Source organism: Hyla sarda, chromosome 3, assembly GCF_029499605.1.
Source record: "Hyla sarda isolate aHylSar1 chromosome 3, aHylSar1.hap1, whole genome shotgun sequence".
NCBI classification, from domain to species: Eukaryota; Metazoa; Chordata; class Amphibia; order Anura; family Hylidae; genus Hyla; species Hyla sarda.
In genome coordinates this window covers 417253634-417275740 of record NC_079191.1, presented here as the reverse complement: position 1 = coordinate 417275740, position 22107 = coordinate 417253634, and the positions used below count along the sequence as shown (strand labels likewise).

General features: G+C 42.1%; 1 protein-coding gene across 5 annotated transcripts in view; it reads left to right on the top strand.

Moving 5' to 3' along the window:
• The window catches only part of PTPN14 (protein tyrosine phosphatase non-receptor type 14), a 155298-nt gene that overhangs the window by 86820 nt on the left and 46371 nt on the right, over positions 1-22107 (top strand). For 4 of the 5 annotated variants that reach the window (XM_056568314.1, XM_056568317.1, XM_056568316.1 and 1 more), the window contains exons 3-5: positions 917-1086; positions 15985-16082; positions 20476-20543. In XM_056568314.1, coding sequence (XP_056424289.1) covers positions 917-1086; positions 15985-16082; positions 20476-20543 — 336 coding nt within the window. Of the gene's footprint in view, positions 1-916; positions 1087-14654; positions 14756-15984; positions 16083-20475; positions 20544-22107 lie in introns of those variants that run through there. The other variant, XM_056568318.1, reaches the window with a different exon arrangement.

Here is a 22107-nt window from a genome sequence, read left to right as displayed (position 1 = left end):
GCCCCCCATACATCTTAGACCTGTTATGGCGGAACCTACCATGTAATGCGTATGGCGGCCTATCAACTCTGGGAGTTGTAGTTTTGCAACAGCTGGAGGCACCCTGGTGTAAAGACACTACCATAGACAGTGATTGGAGCGGTGGCCATGCAGGTGTGGTCCACACCATTCTTTTCAGGAACAATGATGTCCCACTTCTCGGGATCGGCAGGGGGTTCCCTGTAAATGGTAAATTTGAACTACGAGACATTATTCTGAAAAATGTCCTAGATCTCCTGAAGGGCAAATCCAGCTAGTTATGCCTTGATATTGGAGCAGCATTACTAGTGACCTTCTGCAATTCAGACATTTAGGAAAGGTTTTGTTTCTTATGTATAACAGATATCTATTGAGTTGGGTTTGTTTTCATTTATTTAGACTTTTTTTTCATTATATAGATTCATTTATTAAATGCATTTATTATGATTACTACTACTATTATTATTATTTATTCATACTATAATTTATTATTGTTTCATTATTATTGGCTTGTTATAAATTAATTTATTTTAAGCATCTATTATTACCGTATTTATTTATATTATTTTCATTATTATAGATTAATTTATTATATGCATTTGTTATTATTTATTCATACTATAATTTATTATTGTTTCATTAATATAGACTTATAGATTTATTTATTTTATGCATCGATTACCGGTATTTATTTATAAATAAGTACATTTATTTTATACTATAATTTATCATTGTTTCATTATTATAGACTCCTTTTATTGTAGGTAAATTCTTTTTTTTTTACATTTATTATTTTGATTTTTATTATGGTTTCATTATTATAGACTCATTATGATAGATTTATTTATTTTATGCATCTATTATTTACTCATTTATTTATTTCTAATATTTATTATAGACTCGTTTTTTTGGACTCTGGTTTGTCGGAAAGTCTCAACAAGCGCGATGGGTGGAGCTGGAGAAATCGCTGAAGAAGCAGCTGGACAAGTTTTCCATAGAGCCTTTGCTGTACTTCGGGGTGATGTTCTATGTGCCCAGCGTGTCTTGCCTGAACCAGAGCATCACCAGGTATGTGCCCAATCTACTCTGACAGGCCAGGCGCATATTTAGTACATTTACAACGTGTAATAGAATTTTCCCATGACTGAGGGTTTTTTTACGCTTCTGTATTTGCCTACAAAAATGTCACGGTATAATATAATTTTTGTGTTTACGCTCATGACTCTTTCTTCTCCCGTCATATGAGGTTTGTTATGTTCCATGTAGTAGAAGCATGTGGATGACTTGGGGCACGTGAGGCTTTGTTTACATCAGGGACTGAAATCTGTGAAGATTTAAAGGGGTACTCCGGTGGAAGAAACATTTTTTAAATAAAAGTTAAACAGATTTGTAAATTGCTTCTATAAAAAAAAAAATTCCTTCCAGTACTTATTAGCTGCTGAATACTACAGAGGAAATTCTTTTCTTTTTGGAACACAGAGCTCTCTGCTGACATCACGAGCACAGTGCTCTCTGCTGACATCTCTGTCCATTTTAAGAACTGTCCAGAGTAGGAGAAAATCCCCATAGAAAAGATATGCTGCTCTGGACAGTTCCTAAAATGGACAGAGATGTCAGCAGAGAGCACTGTGTCATAAAAAGAAAATTTCCTCTGTAGTATTCAGCAGCTAGTAAGTACTGGAAGGATTAAGATTTTTTTTTAATAGAAGTAATTTACAAATCTGCTTAACTTTCTGGCACCAGATGATAAAAAAAAAAAAAAGTTTTCCACCGGAGTACCCCTTTAACCCCTTACCGCTCTGAACCGCTCTTAAATTCCAGTACTTTGTTTTCAATGGGATTCTGCTGCATCGTGCACACTACAGAATTTGTCAATAGAGTCAGTGCGTGACCGAGTGTTCCTGGCACCGAATGTCCGCCCGGATTTTCTCTAGACAGATATTTCGTAGTGTGAATTTACTGTAGTTTACAGGGGATTACTTAGACTGGACGGATTTTTGTTGTAAACAGAAAAGTTTTCATTCACTGACAGCAAGACTTCTTGGAAATGGCGAGAAGTATGCATACATATTCAATTCTTTATTGGGATTATATGGACCTACCACCACATAGCAGTGTATGAAGTCCACCTATAACTTGACAATCAATGTGTTATTGGTGCTGAGTGTCCAACCCCAGTTTGGTTACTATTAAGGAGGTTGGTTTTTCTTGCTACAGCGCCACACCTGCCAAATGATTGTCTGTGGAATTGCAGCTGCAGTAACGGACACAACGTATGGACAAGCATGGTGCTGTTTAAGGCTATGTTGACGTGATGGAATTTTTGGAGTGGAATCTGGCAGAAAAATTTCGCTCAGAAATTTAGTTGCAGTAGAGTCCTATTCTTTTCAATGGGATTTTTATGCACCGTTCACATGATTCCGGCCTCTGCAGAAAGAATTGACACGTGATAGATCTATCTATAGATTCATCTATCTATCTCATATCTATCTATCTATAGATTCATCTATCCTATCTATCTATTTCACACAGTTGGGACAAAAAAAGTATTTAGTCAGCCACCAATTGTGCAAGTTCTCCCTCTTAAAAAGATGAGTCCTGTAATTTCCATCATAGGTATACCTCAACTATGAGAGACAGAATGAGAAAAAAAATCCATAAAATCACATTGTCAGATTTTTAAAATGATGGTGAAAAATGAGTATTTGGTCACCTACAAACAAGCAAGATTTCTGGCTCTCACAGACCAATCTCCACTATAGCGAAGACCAAAGAGCTGTTGAAGGACACCAGAAACAAAATTGTAGACCTGCACCAGGCTGTGAAGACTGAATCTGCAATAGGCAAGCAGCTTGGTGTGAAGAAATCAACTCTGGGAGCAATTATTAGAAAATGGAAGACATACAAGACCACTGATAATCTCCCTTGATCTGGGGCCCCACGCAAGATCTCGCCCCCGTAATGGCAAAATGATCACAAGAACGGTGAGCAAAAATCCCAGAACCACATGGGGGGACCTAGTGAATGACCTGCAGAGAGCTGGGACCAAGCAACAAAGGCTACCATCAGTAAAACACTATGCCGCCAGGGACTCAAATCATGCAGTGCCAGACGTGTCCCCCTGCTGAAGCCAGTACATGTCCGGCCCCGTCTGAAGTTTGCTAGAGAGCATTTGGATGATCCAGAAGAGGATTGGGAGAATGTCATATGGTCAGATGAAACCAAAGTAGAACTTTTTGGTAAAAACTCAACTCGTCATGTTTGGAGGAGAAAGAATGCTGAGTTACATCCAAAGAACACCATACCTACTGTGAAGCATGGGGGTGGAAACATCATGTTTTAAAGCATCATAGTTACCACCAATGCACTTACAAAGTGTGTAATTCTGGGCGAACACCTTTGACCAACGGGATCTATGGACCCTAATCACATGTATATGCTCAATAGATCATGGCGTTCCTACTGCAGACAGGTTAATAAAGCATAATGTCCATACTGAGGTTCAGATATATTATTCTTCACATGTTTATTCAATGAATCTTCACAATATATTCATGCATGTATTCCGACATATAAGTGCCTATATTCCCTGTGCCAGATGTAAAACAGCATACCTCGATCAGATGGAGAGAGACACTAGTGCGAACCTGCCAAGCTACGTTTCGGGGGCACGCCTCCTTACTCATGCGCGCAGGTTTGATACGGAAGTGGGTTTAAGAATGTTAGTGGCTGGACACAGGTGAGTAGTTCACTCTTAACGGCAAGCGCATATCATAATACTTCATATACCATCCAGTGCACACCTTGCATGCTTAAAGGGGTACTCCGCTGCTCAGCGTTTGGGACCAGCTGTTCCGAATGCTGGAGCTGGCGCCAAGAGCTCGTGATGTCATAGCCCCACCCCTTCATGACGTCACACCCCGCCCCCTCAATGCAAGTCTATGGGAGGGGGCGTGACAGCCGTCATGCCCCTTCCCATAGACTTGCATTGAGGGAGTGGGGCGTGATGTCATGAGGGGGCGGGCTATGACATCATGAGTGGCAAGCTATGGCGTCACAAGCTCCTGGCTCTTAATCGTATTTAAAGGTCACCACCTTTTATAATACCATTGCACTGTGTACAAGAGAGACACGAAAAAGTACCTTTTTTTTTCTTGCTGCCATAAATGTTTTTTTTTACTTTACATTTTTTCACAATGTTACTCCTCACTAGTTTATCACCTATAGTTTTACCTTTTTTGTATATAAATATGGGGGATCTCCAAACAATAATCCATACTTCTTGTCAGTAGATCGCAACTACCAATACTTCCTAATATTATGTATGACGAACGTGTATCAAATTTACCAATATACATAACACAACTGCTTTTACTCTGCCTTAACACATCTCTACTAGTTTTTCCAACTTCGATCCCTATCTTTTCAACCATTTTTTTATTATACCCTTTAGATACAAATTTTTCAACAATCTTAGTTTTATTTTTTTATGTACTCTCTATCATTACTTGAAATTCGCCGTGCCCTCACAACTTGGCTTTTGGGGAGACCCTTGAAAACTGTAGGAGTGTGATAACTGCGTCGGTGTAACATAATATTTCTATCCGTAGGTTTTTTACATAATGTGGTCTCAAATCCTTTTTCTGTTTTTCTTACCTCCACATCTAGGAAACAAATACTATGCGGATCGTAGGTCAGTGTGAACTTGATAGTACTGTGACACAAATTTAATTGCTCCATAAATGACATTAACGATTCCTCCGAATCCCTCCATAGCATGAAGACGTCATCAACGTAGTGGAGCCACGTGGTCGACGTCTCCAGGCCGGGGGATCCCAGGACAAATGTATTTTCGAAGTTAGCCATAAAGGCATTAGCCAATCCTGGGGCCGCTGAGGACCTCATTGTAACATGTAAAATTTTTGTAAGGGCATATTCCAATAACATCATTAGAAAATAAATTTTTCTATTATCCAACTTGACATCTTGAGACAATAACTCTCTAATGCATTGCATCCCTTCAGCCTGGGATTTGTACATCAAGGGTACACAAGTAACTCCCTCACTATTGGTTGCTTCTAACCTATCAAGAAAATGATTTGTATGAATTAGACATCTCTCTAACTTTTTGATTCTCGCTCCCCACCCTCACCTGTGCGCTGTTCTGTATGCGGGCTGCCGGGAAGCGTGCCACGACGTTACTGCAGTGACGTGGGCTCTTCCCAGCCCGGACGCAGGATCCTCTGACACTGATTCTTCCGCCAGGAGGGAATTTCAAATATTGTTCTAAAGTGCCCGTTGCGCTATTATGCGCGATGGCCGCTTTAGAACAGTGAGCAGTAGTGGCGCAGCGCCGCTGCTCACGTGTGTGTCGAGGCCCGCCGCCCTGTCAGAAGGACAGCGGGGCCCTTTGCAGCTGAACCGGCTGCACAGGCTTATGTCCGCCCCTGATCTATCTCTATCCATCCTTATCTGTCTGTTGTTCTTTGCTATCAGCCATTCAAAGCTGATTGGATTGTATCTGAAAAGAATAATGGTCAAGGTTTAAGCAGGGCCAGCTCTGCTTACAGGCAAAATTGGCAGCCTCTTGATGGGGGGGTGCCGCTCTGCCTGCCGCAAGAAAGTTAGACAACCAGCATCTGAACCACTCGCTCAGCCAGCAGCATGAGGAGGAGGTTTGTTACAGTGTCACCCCAGTAGTAAGCTAATTACATGAGGAGGAGGTTTGTTACAGTGTGTCACCCCAGTAGTAAGCTAATTACATGAGGAGGAGGTTTGTTACAGTGTGTCACCCCAGTAGTAAGCTAATTACATGAGGAGGAGGTTTGTTACAGTGTGTCACCCCAGTAGTAAGCTAATTACATGAGGAGGAGGTTTGTTACTGTGTGTCACCCCAGTAGTAAGCTAATTACATGAGGAGGAGGTTTGTTACTGTGTGTCACCCCAGTAGTAAGGAGATTACATGAGGAGGAGGTCTGTTGCAGTGTGTCACCCCAGTAGTAAGGTGATTACATGAGGAGGGGGTTTGTTACTGTGTGTCACCCCAGTAGTAAGCTAATTACATGAGGAGGAGGTTTGTTACTGTGTGTCACCCCAGTAGTAAGCTAATTACATGAGGAGGAGGTTTGTTACAGTGTGTCACCCTAGTAGTAAGGAGATTACATGAGGAGGGGGTTTGTTACAGTGTGTCACCCCAGTAGTAAGGAGATTACACGAGGAGGAGGTTTGTTACAGTGTGTCACCCCAGTAGTAAGGAGATTACATGAGGAGGAGGTTTGTTACAGTGTCACCCCAGTAGTAAGGAGATTAAATGAGGAGGAGGTTTGTTACAGTGTGTCACCCCAGTAGTAATCTAACTACATGTGGAGGGGGCTTGTTTCTGTGTGTCACCCCAGTAGTAAGCTAAGTACATGAGGAAGAGGCTTGTTTGTGTGTCACGCAGTAGTAAGGTGGGGCGTGTTAAAGGGCGGAGCCAATGGGCAGTGTCAAGGGGTGGCAAAATTAGCTTTTGCTTAGGGTGGCAAAAATCCTTGCACCAGCCCTGGGTATAAGAATCTTATCTTCTAGCCGAAGGCTGTCTGGGCATGCTGGGAGTCGTAGTTTTGCAACAGCTGGGGGCACCCAGGTTGCGAAACACTGGTCTAGATTGTATACAATTGTATCCACTTTTCAGTTGAGATCAGGACTAGCTATGTACAATATATCAGTCTGGAGTCCAGGCTGTATAGCTCACAGAGCATTGTCTAGACCGGATACAATTGTATCCCTTCTCAGCTTATAGTAGGACTAGCTGTGTACAATATATCGGTGTGGATTTTTAGCTCACAGAGCATTGTCTAGACTGGATACAATTGTATTCACTTCTCACCTGAGAGCAGGTCGAGCTATATACAGTACAAGTCTCATTCAGTGACAGCAAATTAATATTATGAAAATAATGACAAATTGAAATTTAAAGTTTATTAGAAAGTTGTAGAACTTTTTATTATTTTTTTTTTTAAATTTTACGTAAAACTGGGAACCCCCTTTACTTTAGTATGAGTGCGATCTAGAGATGAGCGAACTTACAGTAAATTTGATTCGTCACGAACTTCTCGGCTCGGCAGTTGATGACTTATCCTGCCTAAATTAGTTCAGCTTTCAGGTGCTCCGGTGGGCTGGAAAAGGTGGATACAGTCCTAGGAAAGAGTCTCCTAGGACTGTATCCACCTTTTTCCAGCCCACCGGAGCACCTGAAAGCTGAACTAACTTATGCAGGATAAAAGTCAGCAACTGCCGAGCCGAGAAGTTCGTGACGAATCGAATTTACTGTAAGTTCGCTCATCTCTAGTGCGATCAGTCCCGGAGTTCATACCATACATTCTATATAACAGTGGCCTTCAACCTGCGGACCTCCAGATGTTGCAAAACTACAACTCCCAGCATGCCCGGACAGCCGTTGGCTGTCCGGGCATGCTGGGAGTTGTAGTTTTGGAACATCTGGAGGTCCGCAGGTTGAAGACCACTGCTATATAATGTTGATCCTTTGGGCCCCACTGAATGAGATTACTTGTGTGTATTGAGCTTTCTATCAACCACAAGCTGAGCAATCCCCACCGTCTCCATGTGACACAGGGGGGAGCCCTCCTCTTCCTTTTATAGGTTGTGTTGGTGTTTTGCATGCACTAATTCTCCTGGTATTTCGGATTAGCCCTGATTAAATTATAGGTTGCGGTCGGGGAATGTATTGTGCTGCTAAACTGGAGTCCTCTCCCTGTAATTTGGAATAATGAATGCAGAAGTTCAAGGCTGGAGAAGGGAGATTCAGGTTGCAGCTTGCGGCCTCCTCTGCCGCCGGCGTGCTGCTACTGGCCCTGCATTGCACAGTTCATGTGTAAAGTTTATTTTTAACAAATAGTGGCCTTTTAGGGTGAAAAATCCACCGTCTTCCTTCCCTTCAAAGGCAAACAGTAAGATTCCAGAGCGACTGCTGGAGATATGCAGTGTTTATTCTGCGGTGTTAGCTGATGGGTTTTTAAAGGGCAGTGTCACCCGAGGAGTGGATAAAAGCTGGCAAGATGTCTCACAGGACGGGAGGTTTATAGCTTGTCATCTTTGGCTCCTGTCTGCTGTACCTTTTATTTTTTACTTAGAGCTTTTCGTATATTGCACATAATCCTGCACTATAACCTGTATTATACTCCAGAGCTGTACTCACTATTCTGCTGGTGGGGTCACTGTGTACATACATTACTTATCCTGTACTGATCCTGAGTTATATCCTGTATTATACCCCAGAGCTGTACTCACTATTCTGCTGGTGGGGGTCACTGTGTACATACATTACATTACTTATCCTGTACTGATCCTGATTTATATCCTGTATTATATATACTCCAGAGCTGCACTCACTATTCTGCTGGTGGGGTCACTGTGTACATACATTACATTACTTATCCTGCACTGATCCTGAGTTATATCCTGTATTATACTCCAGAGCTGCACTCACTATTCTGCTGGTGGGGTCACTGTGTACATACATTACATTACTTATCCTGCACTGATCCTGTGTTATATCCTGTATTATACTCCAGAGCTGTACTCACTATTCTGCTGGTGGGGTCACTGTGTACATACATTACATTACTTATCCTGCACTGATCCTGTGTTATATCCAGTATTATACTCCAGAGCTGCACTCACTATTCTACTGGTGGAGTCACTGTGTACATACATTACATTACTTATCCTGTACTGATCCTGATTTATATCCTGTGTTATACTCCAGAGCTGTACTCACTATTCTGCTGGTGAGGTCACTGTGTACATACATTACATTACTTATCCTGTACTGATCCTGAGTTATATCCTGTATTATACTCCAGAGCTGCACTCACTATTCTGCTGGTGGGGGGTCACTGTGTACATACATTAAATACATAAGTCAATATAGAAAAAGCAAGAAGCCTGGCACCAATAGTATAGGGCTCAATAAGTATGTCTATATTCCTTATGTGTAGGATCAGCATAGGAAGGAATATGCCTGCTAAGGGTGGTGCTCACACAATGCGATATAGTCCATATAATGTAAATGAGAGAAGAAGAATAAATGGGAGCAACTCACCCAAGACCCAAGAGGAGGTGGCAAAGTCTTTATTTTATTGCATATCGTGCAGGCATAGGTGCAAACCACGGGGGGCAGATGTCACGGTGGGGGGTAGCAGACAGCGCCGGGTCACGGTCCGTATCGTGCTTTCAAAGCACTTCGTCAGGCCCCTGACGAAGGGGCCGTGACCCGCCGCAGACCGTGGCCCGCCGCTGTCTGCTACTCCCCCACCGTGACATCTGCCCCCCGTGGTTTGCACCTATGCCTGCACGATATGCAATAAAATAAAGACTTTGCCACCTCCTCTTGGGTCTTGGGTGAGTTGCTCCCATTTATTCTTCTTCTCTCCTCTACGTGTACATACATTACATTACTGATCCTGTACTGATCCTGAGTTATACCCTGTATTATACTCCAGAGCTGTACTCACTATTCTGCTGGTGAGGTCACTGTGTACATACATTACATTACTTATCCTGCACTGATCCTGAGTTATATCCTGTATTATACTCCAGAGCTGTACTCACTATTCTGCTGGTGAGATCACTGTGTACATACATTACATTACTGATCCTGTACTGATCCTGAGTTATACCCTGTATTATACTCCAGAGCTGTACTCACTATTCTGCTGGTGAGGTCACTGTGTACATACATTACATTACTTATCCTGTACTGATCCTGAGTTATATCCTGTATTATACTCCAGAGCTGTACTCACTATTCTGCTGGTGGGGTCACTGTGTACATACATTACATTACTTATCCTGCACTGATCCTGAGTTATATCCTGTATTATACCCCAGAGCTGCACTCACTATTCTGCTGGTGAGGTCACTGTGTACATACATTACATTACTTATCCTGTACTGATCCTGAGTTATATCCTGTATTATACTCCAGAGCTGTACTCACTATTCTACTGGTGGAGTCACTGTGTACATACATTACTTATTAGTGTCAAGAACAGTGTAGTCAGGCTGTATAGGGAGAGGTATTAGCAATAGAGAGGGAAGTGCTCATACCTGTATAGGGAGAGGTATTAGCAGTAGAGAGGGAAGTGCTCATACCTGTATAGGGAGAGGTATTAGCAATAGAGAGGGAAGTGCTCATACCTGTATAGGGAGAGGTATTAGCAGTAGAGAGGGAAGTGCTCATACCTGTATAGGGAGAGGTATTAGCAGTAGAGAGGGAAGTGCTCATACCTGTATAGGGAGAGGTATTAGCAGTAGAGAGGGAAGTGCTCATGTCTCTGTACACACACTGTTGAGACCTCACTTGAAGTATTTTATGCAGTACTGGAGACCGTATAACCAGAATGCTATAGAGAGTTCAGAGAAGATACTAATCTAGTACATGGATTGCAGGATAAAACTTACCAGGAAAGATTAAAGGACCTTAACATGTATAGAAGAAAGAAGAGACAGAGGGGATATGATAGAGACTTTTATATACATAAAGGGAATCAACACGGTAAAGGAGGAGAGAAGATTTATATAGAAGAAGAAGAACTACCACAAGAGGACGTATTGTTATATATAGAGGGGAAAGGTTTCTGCAGTAATATCAGGAAGTATTACTTTACTGAGAGAGTAGTGGATGCATGATAGGTATAAGGCTATCCTTCATATAAGATAGGGATCGGTATAAGGCTATCCTTCATATAAGATAGGGATAGGCATAAGGATATCCTTCATATAAGATAGGGATCGGTATAAGGCTATCCTTCATATAAGATAGGGATAGGTATAAGGATATCCTTCATATAAGATAGGGATAGGTATAAGGCTATCCTTCATATAAGATAGGGATAGGTATAAGGCTATCCTTCATATAAGATAGGGATAGGTATAAGGCTATCCTTCATATAAGATAGGGATAGGTATAAGGATATCCTTCATATAAGATAGGGATAGGTATAAGGATATCCTTCATATAAGATAGGGATAGGTATAAGGCTATCCTTCATATAAAATAGGGCCCGGGGCTATTCATAGTATTCAGAATGTTGGGCAGACTAGATAGGGCGAATGGCTCTTATCTGCAGACTCATTCTGTGTTCCTATGTGTTCTCCTCACAACTCTCTATCTATCTATATATAATTACAAAAAAAGAAAGTTGCAGCAGCTCTCTTGGTCAAAAAATGGAGGCTCTTAGCGCACTTTTTGATCAAAACGTGTCCCCATCCACCACGCGGAGGTGGCCTCTTGTCGGATGGGACCCTAACATGCTTAATCCACTCCACTCCGCTGAGCATATGGCCTCTGACTGGGTGACATGCAGGATCCACTATCAATTTAAAATATAAAATCTATATATATAATTAGATATGTGTGGTTGTGATGGATGTGAAGAGCAGTCTGCTCCCCGGATGCCTGGCGGTCTGTGTTCTGTAACATTGTTGGTCTCCTCTCTGAGTTGGTTGAAGATTGGGACCCTCCGAGCTCCTGAACTGTGAAATAGATCATTTAGCAGGTTGTAATGTTCTGTCCTCCTCCCTCCTGATGCCAACATTCCTAGGAGCTCCCACAGACATTGTGCAAAGTGCGGCGGCCTGTATCAGATTCCACGGATGCCTCCAGCAAATGAGATTAACTGCGGCGATCATTTACTGCACCTCCTCCCATGTCCACTCTCTGAACACCATATTACAGTTTATGTATGGGATTACCTACAGAGTCACTGTGTACATACATTACTTATCCTTTACTGTACTGTTATATCCTGCATTATACCCCAGAGCTGCACTCACTATTCTGCTGGGGAGGTCACTGTATACATACATTACATTACTTATCCTGTACTGATCCCGAGTTATATCCTGTATTATACTCCAGAGCTGTACTCACTATTCTGCTGGTGAGGTCACTGTGTACATACATTACATTACTTATCCTGTACTGACCCTGAGTTATATCCTGTATTATACTCCAGAGCTGTACTCACTATTCTGCTGGTGAGATCACTGTGTACATACATTACATTACTTATCCTGTACTGATCCTGAATTATATCCTGTATTATACTCCAGAGCTGTACTCATTATTCTGCTGGTGAGGTCACTGTGTACATACATTACATTACTTATCCTGTACTGATCCTGAGTTATATCCTATATTATACTCCAGAGCTGTACTCCCTATTCTGCTGGTGAAATCACTGTGTACGTACATTATATTACTTATCCTGTACTGATCCTGTACTGATCCTGAGTTAATACAGGATATACTGAGTTTGTCTGTGCCCCGGCTGCAGTCTGAGATTTAGGACTCCAGCATGAGTCTGAAAGCTATAAAAAAGGACTGGTAGGGAGACCCCTAGTGGTAATTTTTTCAAAGTGGAAAATTAAGTAGAAAGAAGCATATTTTTTAATAACATGCTATTGGAAAGTTATTCTGCATACATTAATCTATAATATATCAAAAGTTTTTTTGATGAAAGGTACCCTTTAATTTTCTAGAGGGTGCCAACATTTACGGCCATGACTGTGCGTGTTTGTATGTGTTTGTGTGTGTGTGTGTGTGTGTGTATATATATATATATATATATATATATATATATATATATATATATATATATATATATATATATATATATATATATTATAATATAATATAAAAAATATGTGACAGATTTTCAGTAAAACATGTCCTGTTCTCATAATAGAAATCACACGAAAGGTTCGGGAGATTCTGTCCTTGTTCTTATCACTAGCGCCCTGTCTCTCCTGAAGATAGTATCACACTAGATGTTTCTCTGTTCAGTACAGTAGTATCTCCATTTGCGTCTCTGCATACACATTATGGGCGTGGAGCAATCTTTCTCAACCAGGGCGCCTCAATCTGTTGCAAAACTACAACTCCCAGCATGCCCGGACAGCCAACGGCTGTCCGGGCATGCTGGGATTTGTAGTTTTGCAACATCTGGAGGCGCCCAGGTTTGGAAAACGCTGGCGTGGAGAATAGTGGAGTAAAATCTCTTTTTGTACATCTTGATCGATCATGTCCTTGCAATTCCCAAAATGAAAGGGGCCGATCGCTTCTTCAGCCCACCTCCCCAAAATGATTTCCTTATCTTGCGCTGGGGATGGCGAGCGCACCTGAAGTAGTCCTGTGCTGGAATATATGGCACTGGATGTAAGGTGGATATTTTAGTTCTAAATGGGTTTTACATGATTGGAAAAATGCATGGCTGCTTTGTTCCGAAAACAGCGCCTCCCTTTTTTTTCAGGTTGCTTATGGTACTGTAGCTTGGCCTCATTCACTTTACTGGAGCTTAGCTACCTCACCAACTAGGTAATCGAGGATTAGACAAACACAAAACTGATTTCTTCCAAAAGTAGCACCACCCCTGTCCTCAGGTGATGTGTGGTATTGCAGCTCAGTTCCGTTGGATAATGCGTGCCTGTTTTAATTTGCTTTATTTTTGGCTGCTTGCTGTAAAGGCATAGCAAAGATGGGTCACTATAGACATGGCTACATTGCAAAACTACAGCTCCCAGCATGCCTGGACAGCCAACGGCTGTCCAGGCATGCTGGGAGTTGTAGTTTGCAACAGCTGGAGGCACTCTGGTTGGGAAACACTGGCCTATGGGGGGTTGAAGGTAGTCTGCAATTCATTTCCTGTTTGATTAATGGCTTAGGCTGCTGCCCTTCCCGTACTTATCAGATGCTGTTATGATCTACAGTAAGTTCTTTTCTTTTTGATTTTCCTTTGTCTGACCACAGTGCTCTCTGCTGACACCTCTGTCCATTTTAGGAACTGTCCAGAGCAGGAGAGGTTTTTCTATGGGGATTTGCTCCTACACTGGACAGTTCCTAAAATGGACAGAGGTGTCAGCAGAGAGCACTGTGGTCAGACTGAAAGGAAATTCAAAAAGAAAAGAACTTCCTCTGTAGCATAACATTAACTCATAAGTACTGGAAGGATTAAGATATTTTTTAATAGAAGTAATTTACAAATCTGTTTAACTTTCTGGCACCAGTTGATTTAAAAAGAAAATGTTTTCCAATGGAGTACCCCTTTAAAGGGACGTATCATTTAAAACTGATGCACTGTCCGTCCTGAGAAATTATGGTTTGGACACTCTATCTGCAGCAAGTGCCGCTAAAACGAATTGGTGCTATGAACCAGCGGACATGCGTCTTCCCAATTGACGGCAATTCAGCCTGTGCAGGATTGCGAATGAAGATAATCCTTCTTTCAAAGGCGTCCGGAATATGACATTTCTGCGGTGGAAATTTCCCAGAGTGCACGGTGCAGCAGAATCCCATTGAAAACAATGGACGGTTGTGGCATCAGAATCTCTTTCCGGAATTTCTCTGGGTGGAAAATTCCCTAGTGGGCATTGGCCTTTAGCCTTCATGTTACCTGACATCAAGGCTAAGGGCATAAAGAATCCAGTGTTCTGTGAGGAATCCGCGGCTGTATACAGAATACAGATTTGCATGGACTCAGATGGTGGTCAGCCAGACAGGAAGTGAAGTGGTTGCCAGGCAACGTGAACTCTTAAGGGACTATTCCACTATGGAATTTCTCCGGGCGGATATTGCGTCTGCTGTGGGCCCCGACTCGGTCAGTGCTCGGAAATGAGACGTCTCTTTAGACGGCAGAGCATTTGCGGGATGATTGTTCTGAGGAGAATTTCGCTTGTAAGTTCCGTTGCAGCAGCTTCCCAATTCTGGAATGAACATAATCAATCGTTCTGCGTAATCCGCTTGGAAATACATTGCGATCAATGTAGATTGCCCGTGTCCAAGCGGTCCTTATGCCGACTGATTCCTTTGGTGCCACAGCAGAGGAAATATCTCCGGGCAGAGATTCCATAGTGTGAATGGGACCTAGGAAGGCCTAGAATTTTGTAGCTTCCACATACATCTAGGTCTCTCTTTTATGGGTCCGATCACACTCGCGGATCCATCCGTTGAATTTGGTCAATGGATCCGTGCCATCTGTAGCTGTCTGGATGGTCAATGGATCTGTGCCATCTGTACTCTGGTGGAAAACGTGTTTTTTGTTTTTGTTTGTTTTTGTTTTCAAATCAACTGGTTCCAGAAAGTTACACAGATGTGTAAAGGACTTCTATTTAAAAATCTTAATCCTTCCAGTACTTAGCTGCTGTATGCTCCAGAGGAAGTTGTGTAGTTCTTTTCAGTATGACCACAGTGCTGCCACCTCTGTCCATGTCAGGAACTGTTCAGAGTAGGAGCAAATCTCCACAGCAAACCTCTCCTGCTCTGGACGGTTCCTGCACAGAGGTGTCGGCAGAGAGCACTGTGGTCAGACAGAAAAGAACTACACAACTTCCTATGGAGCATACAGCAGCTGATTAAGTACTGGAAGGATTAAGATTTTTAAATAGAAGTAATTTACAAATCGGTGTAACTTTCTGGCACAAGCTGAAATTAAATAACTTGTTTTCCACCGGAGTACCCCTTTAAACGCCATCGCATTGACAGACGGCACTTCTCTGGCAGACTCCATTGGAAGATTGAAAAGATGCCGCCAGAATCCACTTCCTAGTCGGAAGTTCCACTACAAAACTTCGGACATGTGAACTAAGCAGCAGAATCCTATTGTAATCAATAGCAAGCGGGTTCCGTGTGTCATTTTCATAGTGTGAATGGGGCCTTACTAAACTGGTTTCTAGAGGGGGCAAAAAAGATCCCGCTCACGAGGTTGCAGTCTAAAAAATAAATGTTTACTGAAGCATACAGATGAAAAATCGGTACAAAAGATCCAAAAAAAAGTGACTGACGCGTTTCGGACAGTGTGTCCTTAGTCATAGTCATTTTGTAAACTGCTTTCTGTTTAAAGAGTAATTTTTCAGAATTTTTCTAACTTTTTTTTTTTTGTCTTTTTTTGTTTATTTTTGTTCTAGGTACCAGTATTACCTCCAGTTAAGGAAGGATGTTCTTGATGGACGTTTGCGTTGTACTGTGGATCAGTTCATACGAATAGCTGCGCTAGCTGTGCAAGGTAATTTGCCTCCTTATTCATAATTTTTGAGGGTCTTTTTTATTTTTTATTTTATTATTATTTTTTAGGGTGGGTTTTTACTGCATTTTTGTCTTTAAAGCATTCATTCATTCAGTGCCCAACAAGGACTCTCTTTAGCAGGGGTGTCCAACCTGTGGCCCTCCAGCTATTTCAAAACTAATACTCCCAGCATGGCCGGACAGCCGTTGACTGTCCGGTCATGCTGGTAGTTGTAGTTTTGCAACAGCTTCAGGTCCGCAGGTTGGATACCTCATCTCTAGAGTACCTTGAATTTACAATACTCCACCCTCATTAAGTATAGAACAGGCTGTGTGTGGTATTGAAGCTCAGTTCCATTGAAGTAAATGGAGCCAAGTTGTAATACCACACACAACCTGAGTACAGGTGTGGTGCTGTTTTAGGAAGAAATAAGCTCTTTTTTTTTATTCCCTGATAACTTCTTTAGATAATGTTTTCCCATTAAGAACACTCATTAGCCCGATTACGGGTGATCCCACCGATCCTGAGGATAGGAGTGGGGCAGCTGCTCCATTGGCCTCTATAGGCCCGATGAAGACCTCCATAGTGCAGCATTCAGATATCTTCATTAGGCCCGTAGAGATAAATAGACTTGGAATTAAAGGTGTCCCTGGTTGGACTACTACCAATCAAACCCAAATCGCTGTGTCCATCATGGGGACAATAAAAAAAATAAAAATAAAAAAAAATAGTTCTCTTAAAATGCTCTATTATGTAAAAAACATAAAATAAAAATTTACACACTGGGCCCCTTTTTTTCTATTTCATAATGAATTTTTATTCATTTTCCCACATATGCGTGAATGGTGTTCCACATGTCTGGTAAAATGGCAAACCTTGTATTTGAATGGGAGGGACACTTCAAAAACGTTGGCGTACTTTGGCGCATTGCCGATGTGTTATAGTATGTCAGCATTTTTAAGGTGTACCTGTCATTTAAATCAAACTTTTGAGAACTTGAAAACTTTTTAGAAATGTTTTTGATCGGTCAGTCAGTGCTGAGACATGGTATTTATACCACACAGTGAATGCAGTAAAAACTAGACCTAAACAACAAAACTCAAAAATTGGACAGTGCTTTTTATTTTGTTCCTCTCCAAAATGTAAGTTTTTCATTATAGCATGCACCCCAAAATAGGACCATTAAAAATACAACTCTGATGCCTCCATAAGAGGTTAAAGGGGTTGTCCAGAGAAAGAAACAACCTGTGTATGGTGTCAAATAGTATAATAAAGCAACAACTATGCTTTTTCTCTTGTAAGCTGGGATGTTACGTCACAGCTCCTGAATACAGAGGGCTCCTGTCCCTCCTCCCCCTCCCCTTCTCTTAGTATGGGATGAGACCAGTGATGTGAAGAGGGGGGAGCTGATATTAATGGTCATTACATTTAAAACTCAAGGCAGCAGGGAGCCTGTTCTGACGAAAACTGCTGTGACTGAGAACAGGCTTCCTGCTGCCTTATCTAAGTTTATACATTTAATGGGCATTAAAGGGGTACTCCAGTGGAAAACAAATGTTTTTAAATGTTTTTAAATCAACTGGTGCCAGAAAGTTAAACAGATTTGTAAATTATTTCTATTAAAAAATCTGAAGCCTTCCAGTACTTATCAGCTGCTGTATACTACAGAGAAATGTGTGACGTTCTTTCCAGTCTGACCACAGTGCTATCTGCTGACACCTCGCAGAAGCAAATCCCCATAGAAAACCTCTTCTGCTCTGGACAGTTCCTGACATGGACAGAGGTGTCAGCAGAGAGCACTTTTGTCATATAGAAAAGAACTTCACAAATTTCTCTGTAGTATATCTGTAGTTTACGCAGCTGATAAGTAATGGAAGGTCTGAAATTTTTAAATAGAAGTAATTTACAAATCTGTTTAACTTTCTGGAGCCAGTTGATTTGAAAACCTTTTTTTCCCACTGGAGTTCCCTTTCAAAACCAGCTCCCCTCTTCAGATCACTGATCTTGTTTCATGCAGACAGGAGGGGAGAAAAGGGATGGGAGCTCTGTATTCAGAGCCTGTGACAAGACGTCATAGCTTACAAGGGATAGGACACAACTAAAGATCTCTGCACTATGGCCAATAACATTGTTAGGCCCCTTTCACACTGCCGATGTGACCCGGGAGTGCAGCGGCCATTACGAATTGAGGGGAGAATAGTGGGAGAAAAATTACTGCATGCGCCGTCTTTTTCTCCCGCTACTCCTGCTAAAAAACCAACAGTGCCAGTTGGACCCCATTATAGTCAATGGGATCCATTGGGACCCGTTGTGCCCCATCCCGATAACGGCCGTTAAAGGCAAAAAATAAAAAGGCAAACCTAATGCCAGTTTTTTCGGACGAGGCACAATGGCAGTGTGAAAGAAGCTGCAGTAAGTTGCTTTATTATACTTTTTGACACCATACACAGAATGTTTCTTTTGCCGGACAACCCCTTTAAGTAATTGGGAGAGAAAAGCTTCAAAAGATACGCTGGCTCAACATGGCGCAGGACACAGCAGCAGGTAAGTAAAAGCCAAGGTATCTTATGTCCCAGAATGCAATACGTTTCACTGCCTAAGCAGCTTCATCATCAGACATGCCTGATGAAGCTGCTTAGGCAGTGAAACGTGTTGCATTCTGGGAAATAAAATACCTTGGCTTTTACTTACCTGCTGCCTGTGTCCTGCGCCACGTTGAGCCGGCGTCTATTTTGAAGCTTTTCTCTCCCAATTCCTATTACAGACCGGAGGGCTGCGGACACTTTTATACCACACGCTCACCATTGTTGTGTATGTGGGCACTCAGCTTTATCAGGTGAGCGACTTACATGTCTTTTTAATTTCCACGTAATCCTCTTTTATCACACCACGGAGCGCTGTCACCTCCATTTTCAGAAACCCCTTTAAGTGACATTTAGAACTGTGTGTTTATGCAGCATTTCTTTTCAAAGGTAGGGCTGATATTTTTCAAAGCTGAAAAATAACAAAACAAATACCGTATTTTTCGCCGTATAAGACGCACTTTTTCTTCCCTAAAACTGGGGGGTACAAGTCGGTGCGTCTTATACGGCGAATACACCCCTATCACGGCGGTCCCTGCGGCCATCAACGGTCAGGACCCGCGGCTAATACAGGACATCACCGATCGCGGTGATGTCCTGTATTAACCCTTCAGACGCGGCGATCAAAGCTGACCGCCGCGTCTGAAGGGAAAGTGACACTAACCCGGCTGTTCAGTCGGGCTGTTCGGGACCGCTGCGGTGAAATCGCGGCGGTCCCGAACAGCCCGACTGAATAGTCGGGTTAGTGCTTACAGGACATCGGGAGGGACCTTACCTGCCTCCTCGGTGTCTTCTGCGTTCAGGGATCCCCTGTATGGCCGGCGCTCTCCTTCCTCGTCATCACGTCGTCGCGTACGTGCGTCGGCGTGCGTAACGACGTGATGACGGTGACGGAGAGCGAGGATACCCGGCCGGCAGCAGAGACGTTCCGGAGCGACGGGGACGCGGCGACAGCGATGGAAAGACATCCAGGGCAGCGGTGACGGGTCCGGAGCGGCGGGGACACATGAGTATTACCTCCTATGCAGTGGTCTTCAATCTGCGGACCTCCAGATGTTGCAAAACTACAACTCCCAGCATGCCCGGACAGCCATCTTTATTTTTTTAGATTTTGCACCTATAAATTGGGTGCGTCTTATGCGCCGGTGCGTCCTATAGGACGAAAAATACGGTAAATAAATAAATATGTATGTGTGTATATGTGTGTGTGTGTGTGTGTGTGTGTATATATATGTGTGTGTGTGTATATATATATCTATATATATATCTATATCTATATCTATATCTATATATATATATATATATATATATATATATATATATATATATATAACATAAACAAAGTAGGATGGAGGAGCACTGTGAGAAAGGATTCAAGATCCTTGTGGGTGCAGCTTCGGGAACAGACCGATTCCCACCGAGTATAAAGAAAGGCATAAGCGGCACTCCAACTTGTAAGTGAAACAATCACAAAGGTTTATTCACACATCTGTGTGTATATACGGTATATATAAATTTATTTATAAAAAAAAAAATTGATAAATAAAAATAAATGTTTTTTTATCTGCCAGTAGAGGGTGCTGCAGTGTAGTATGACCCCCCCCCCCCCCCCCCCCCATGATGACATGTTGGTCACTGACCACTTTAAGCAGAGTTTCTGGCCCTGTTTGGCCTTGTTTAATCATTTGGTGGGTTTAATGCATTGGGTAATTTTGTGTGTGTAAAATATATAAGGCCAGTGTGCTGTGACTTCACATTTGCAAATAGTTAGATGTTTGTGATAATGAACCGGGACTTGTTTTGTCTTGCAGCGGAATTTAAGGATTATGCTACATTTGAGACGCATGACTTCCTTGGCGAGTACGTGTTGTTTCCTGCGGTACGTTTCCATGTTGCATATACGGTATTTTTCCTCAATGAGTATATTATGTCAACAAGACTCTGAGTTCGGTAGTTATTGTCTATTGTTTTTTTGTGTCTAGTTTAGGGTCATATGCTTTTATATGAATGAATGTATTGGTATAACCATAACATACATAATATATATATATATATATATATATATATATATATATATATATATATATATATATATATATATATATATCTCTATATATATATATATATATATATATATATATATATCTCATGCAAGATGACTCATTTCAGTTTGGTTTGCAATTCCCTGTTCCTCCAATAGGGAGTCACTATAGAACGGCCTGGGTCATTTTCGCTCCAGTAGGGTCATTTTCACTCTGGTCACTAGGGGCAGAGTTCTCTCAGCTGAGTTCCAGCCATACTAAAGGGGTGCTGCATGGGTGGTGAGCTGTGGGTGGCATTTTTCACCCATTTTTTTGGCTAAATAATTTCTTAGTTTCCACCAGTGGTTTAAAGGGGTACTCCGGTGAAAAACCTTTCAACTGGTGCCAGAAAGTTAAACAGATTTGTGAATGACTTCTATTTAAAAAATCTTAATCTTTCCAGTACTTATTAACTGCTGAATACTACAGAGGAAATTATTTTCTTTTTGGAACACAGACCTCTCTGCTGACATCATGACCACAGTGCTCTCTGATGACACATTTGTCCAATTTAAGAACTGTTCAGAGTAGGAGAAAATCCCCATAAAAAACATTTGCTGCGGACAGTTCCTAAAATGGACAGAGATGTCAGCAGAGAGCACTTTGGTCATGATGTCAGCAGAGAGCTCTTTGTTCCAAAAAGAAAACAATTTCCTCTGTACTATTCGGCAGCTAATAAGTACTGGAAGGATTAAGATTTTTTAATAGAAGTAATTTACAAATCTGTTTAACTTTATGGCACCAGTTGATTTAAAATTTTTTTTTTTTTACCGGAGTACCCCTTTAAGTCAGGGTTTCCAAATCAGCCTGCCTCCAGCTGTTGCAAAACTACAACTCTGTCCGGGCATGCTGGGAGTTGTAGTTTTGCAACAGCTGGAGAGACTCTGGATGGGAAACACTAGGTTAAGTGAAGGTACATTTCCCCATGACAGGGGAAGCATCTCACTAGACAAGGCTCCACCTGGCAAAATGATGTCTCCGCTGGAGGGGGGGTTGCTGGGACCCTGCGGCGATCAGCTGAAAGTGGTGTCATAAAACAACGAGTTTTGGGCGAGAGAGAGAAAAAGGCAGAAGAATGTGAAATGTGTTGTAACAATCGGTGCACGTTCTGCGTGTGCTTACTAGATCCTGAAACCACCACGGGCAGATAAGGTCAGGTGTGATCTGCTGCCATGTGTGCAATCCAGTCAAGATGGTTATCTCTGGTAAGATATAATCCTCAGAGACCAAGTCATCGTCCTATGGGCCGAACGTCATTTATAGAGCAGTAACAAACCAGCTTTACTCTTTTAAGGGAGTCTTTTACCCTATACCTTAACCAGGGGCGTAGGAAGCCCCAAAAATCTGGGGGGGATAGCATTG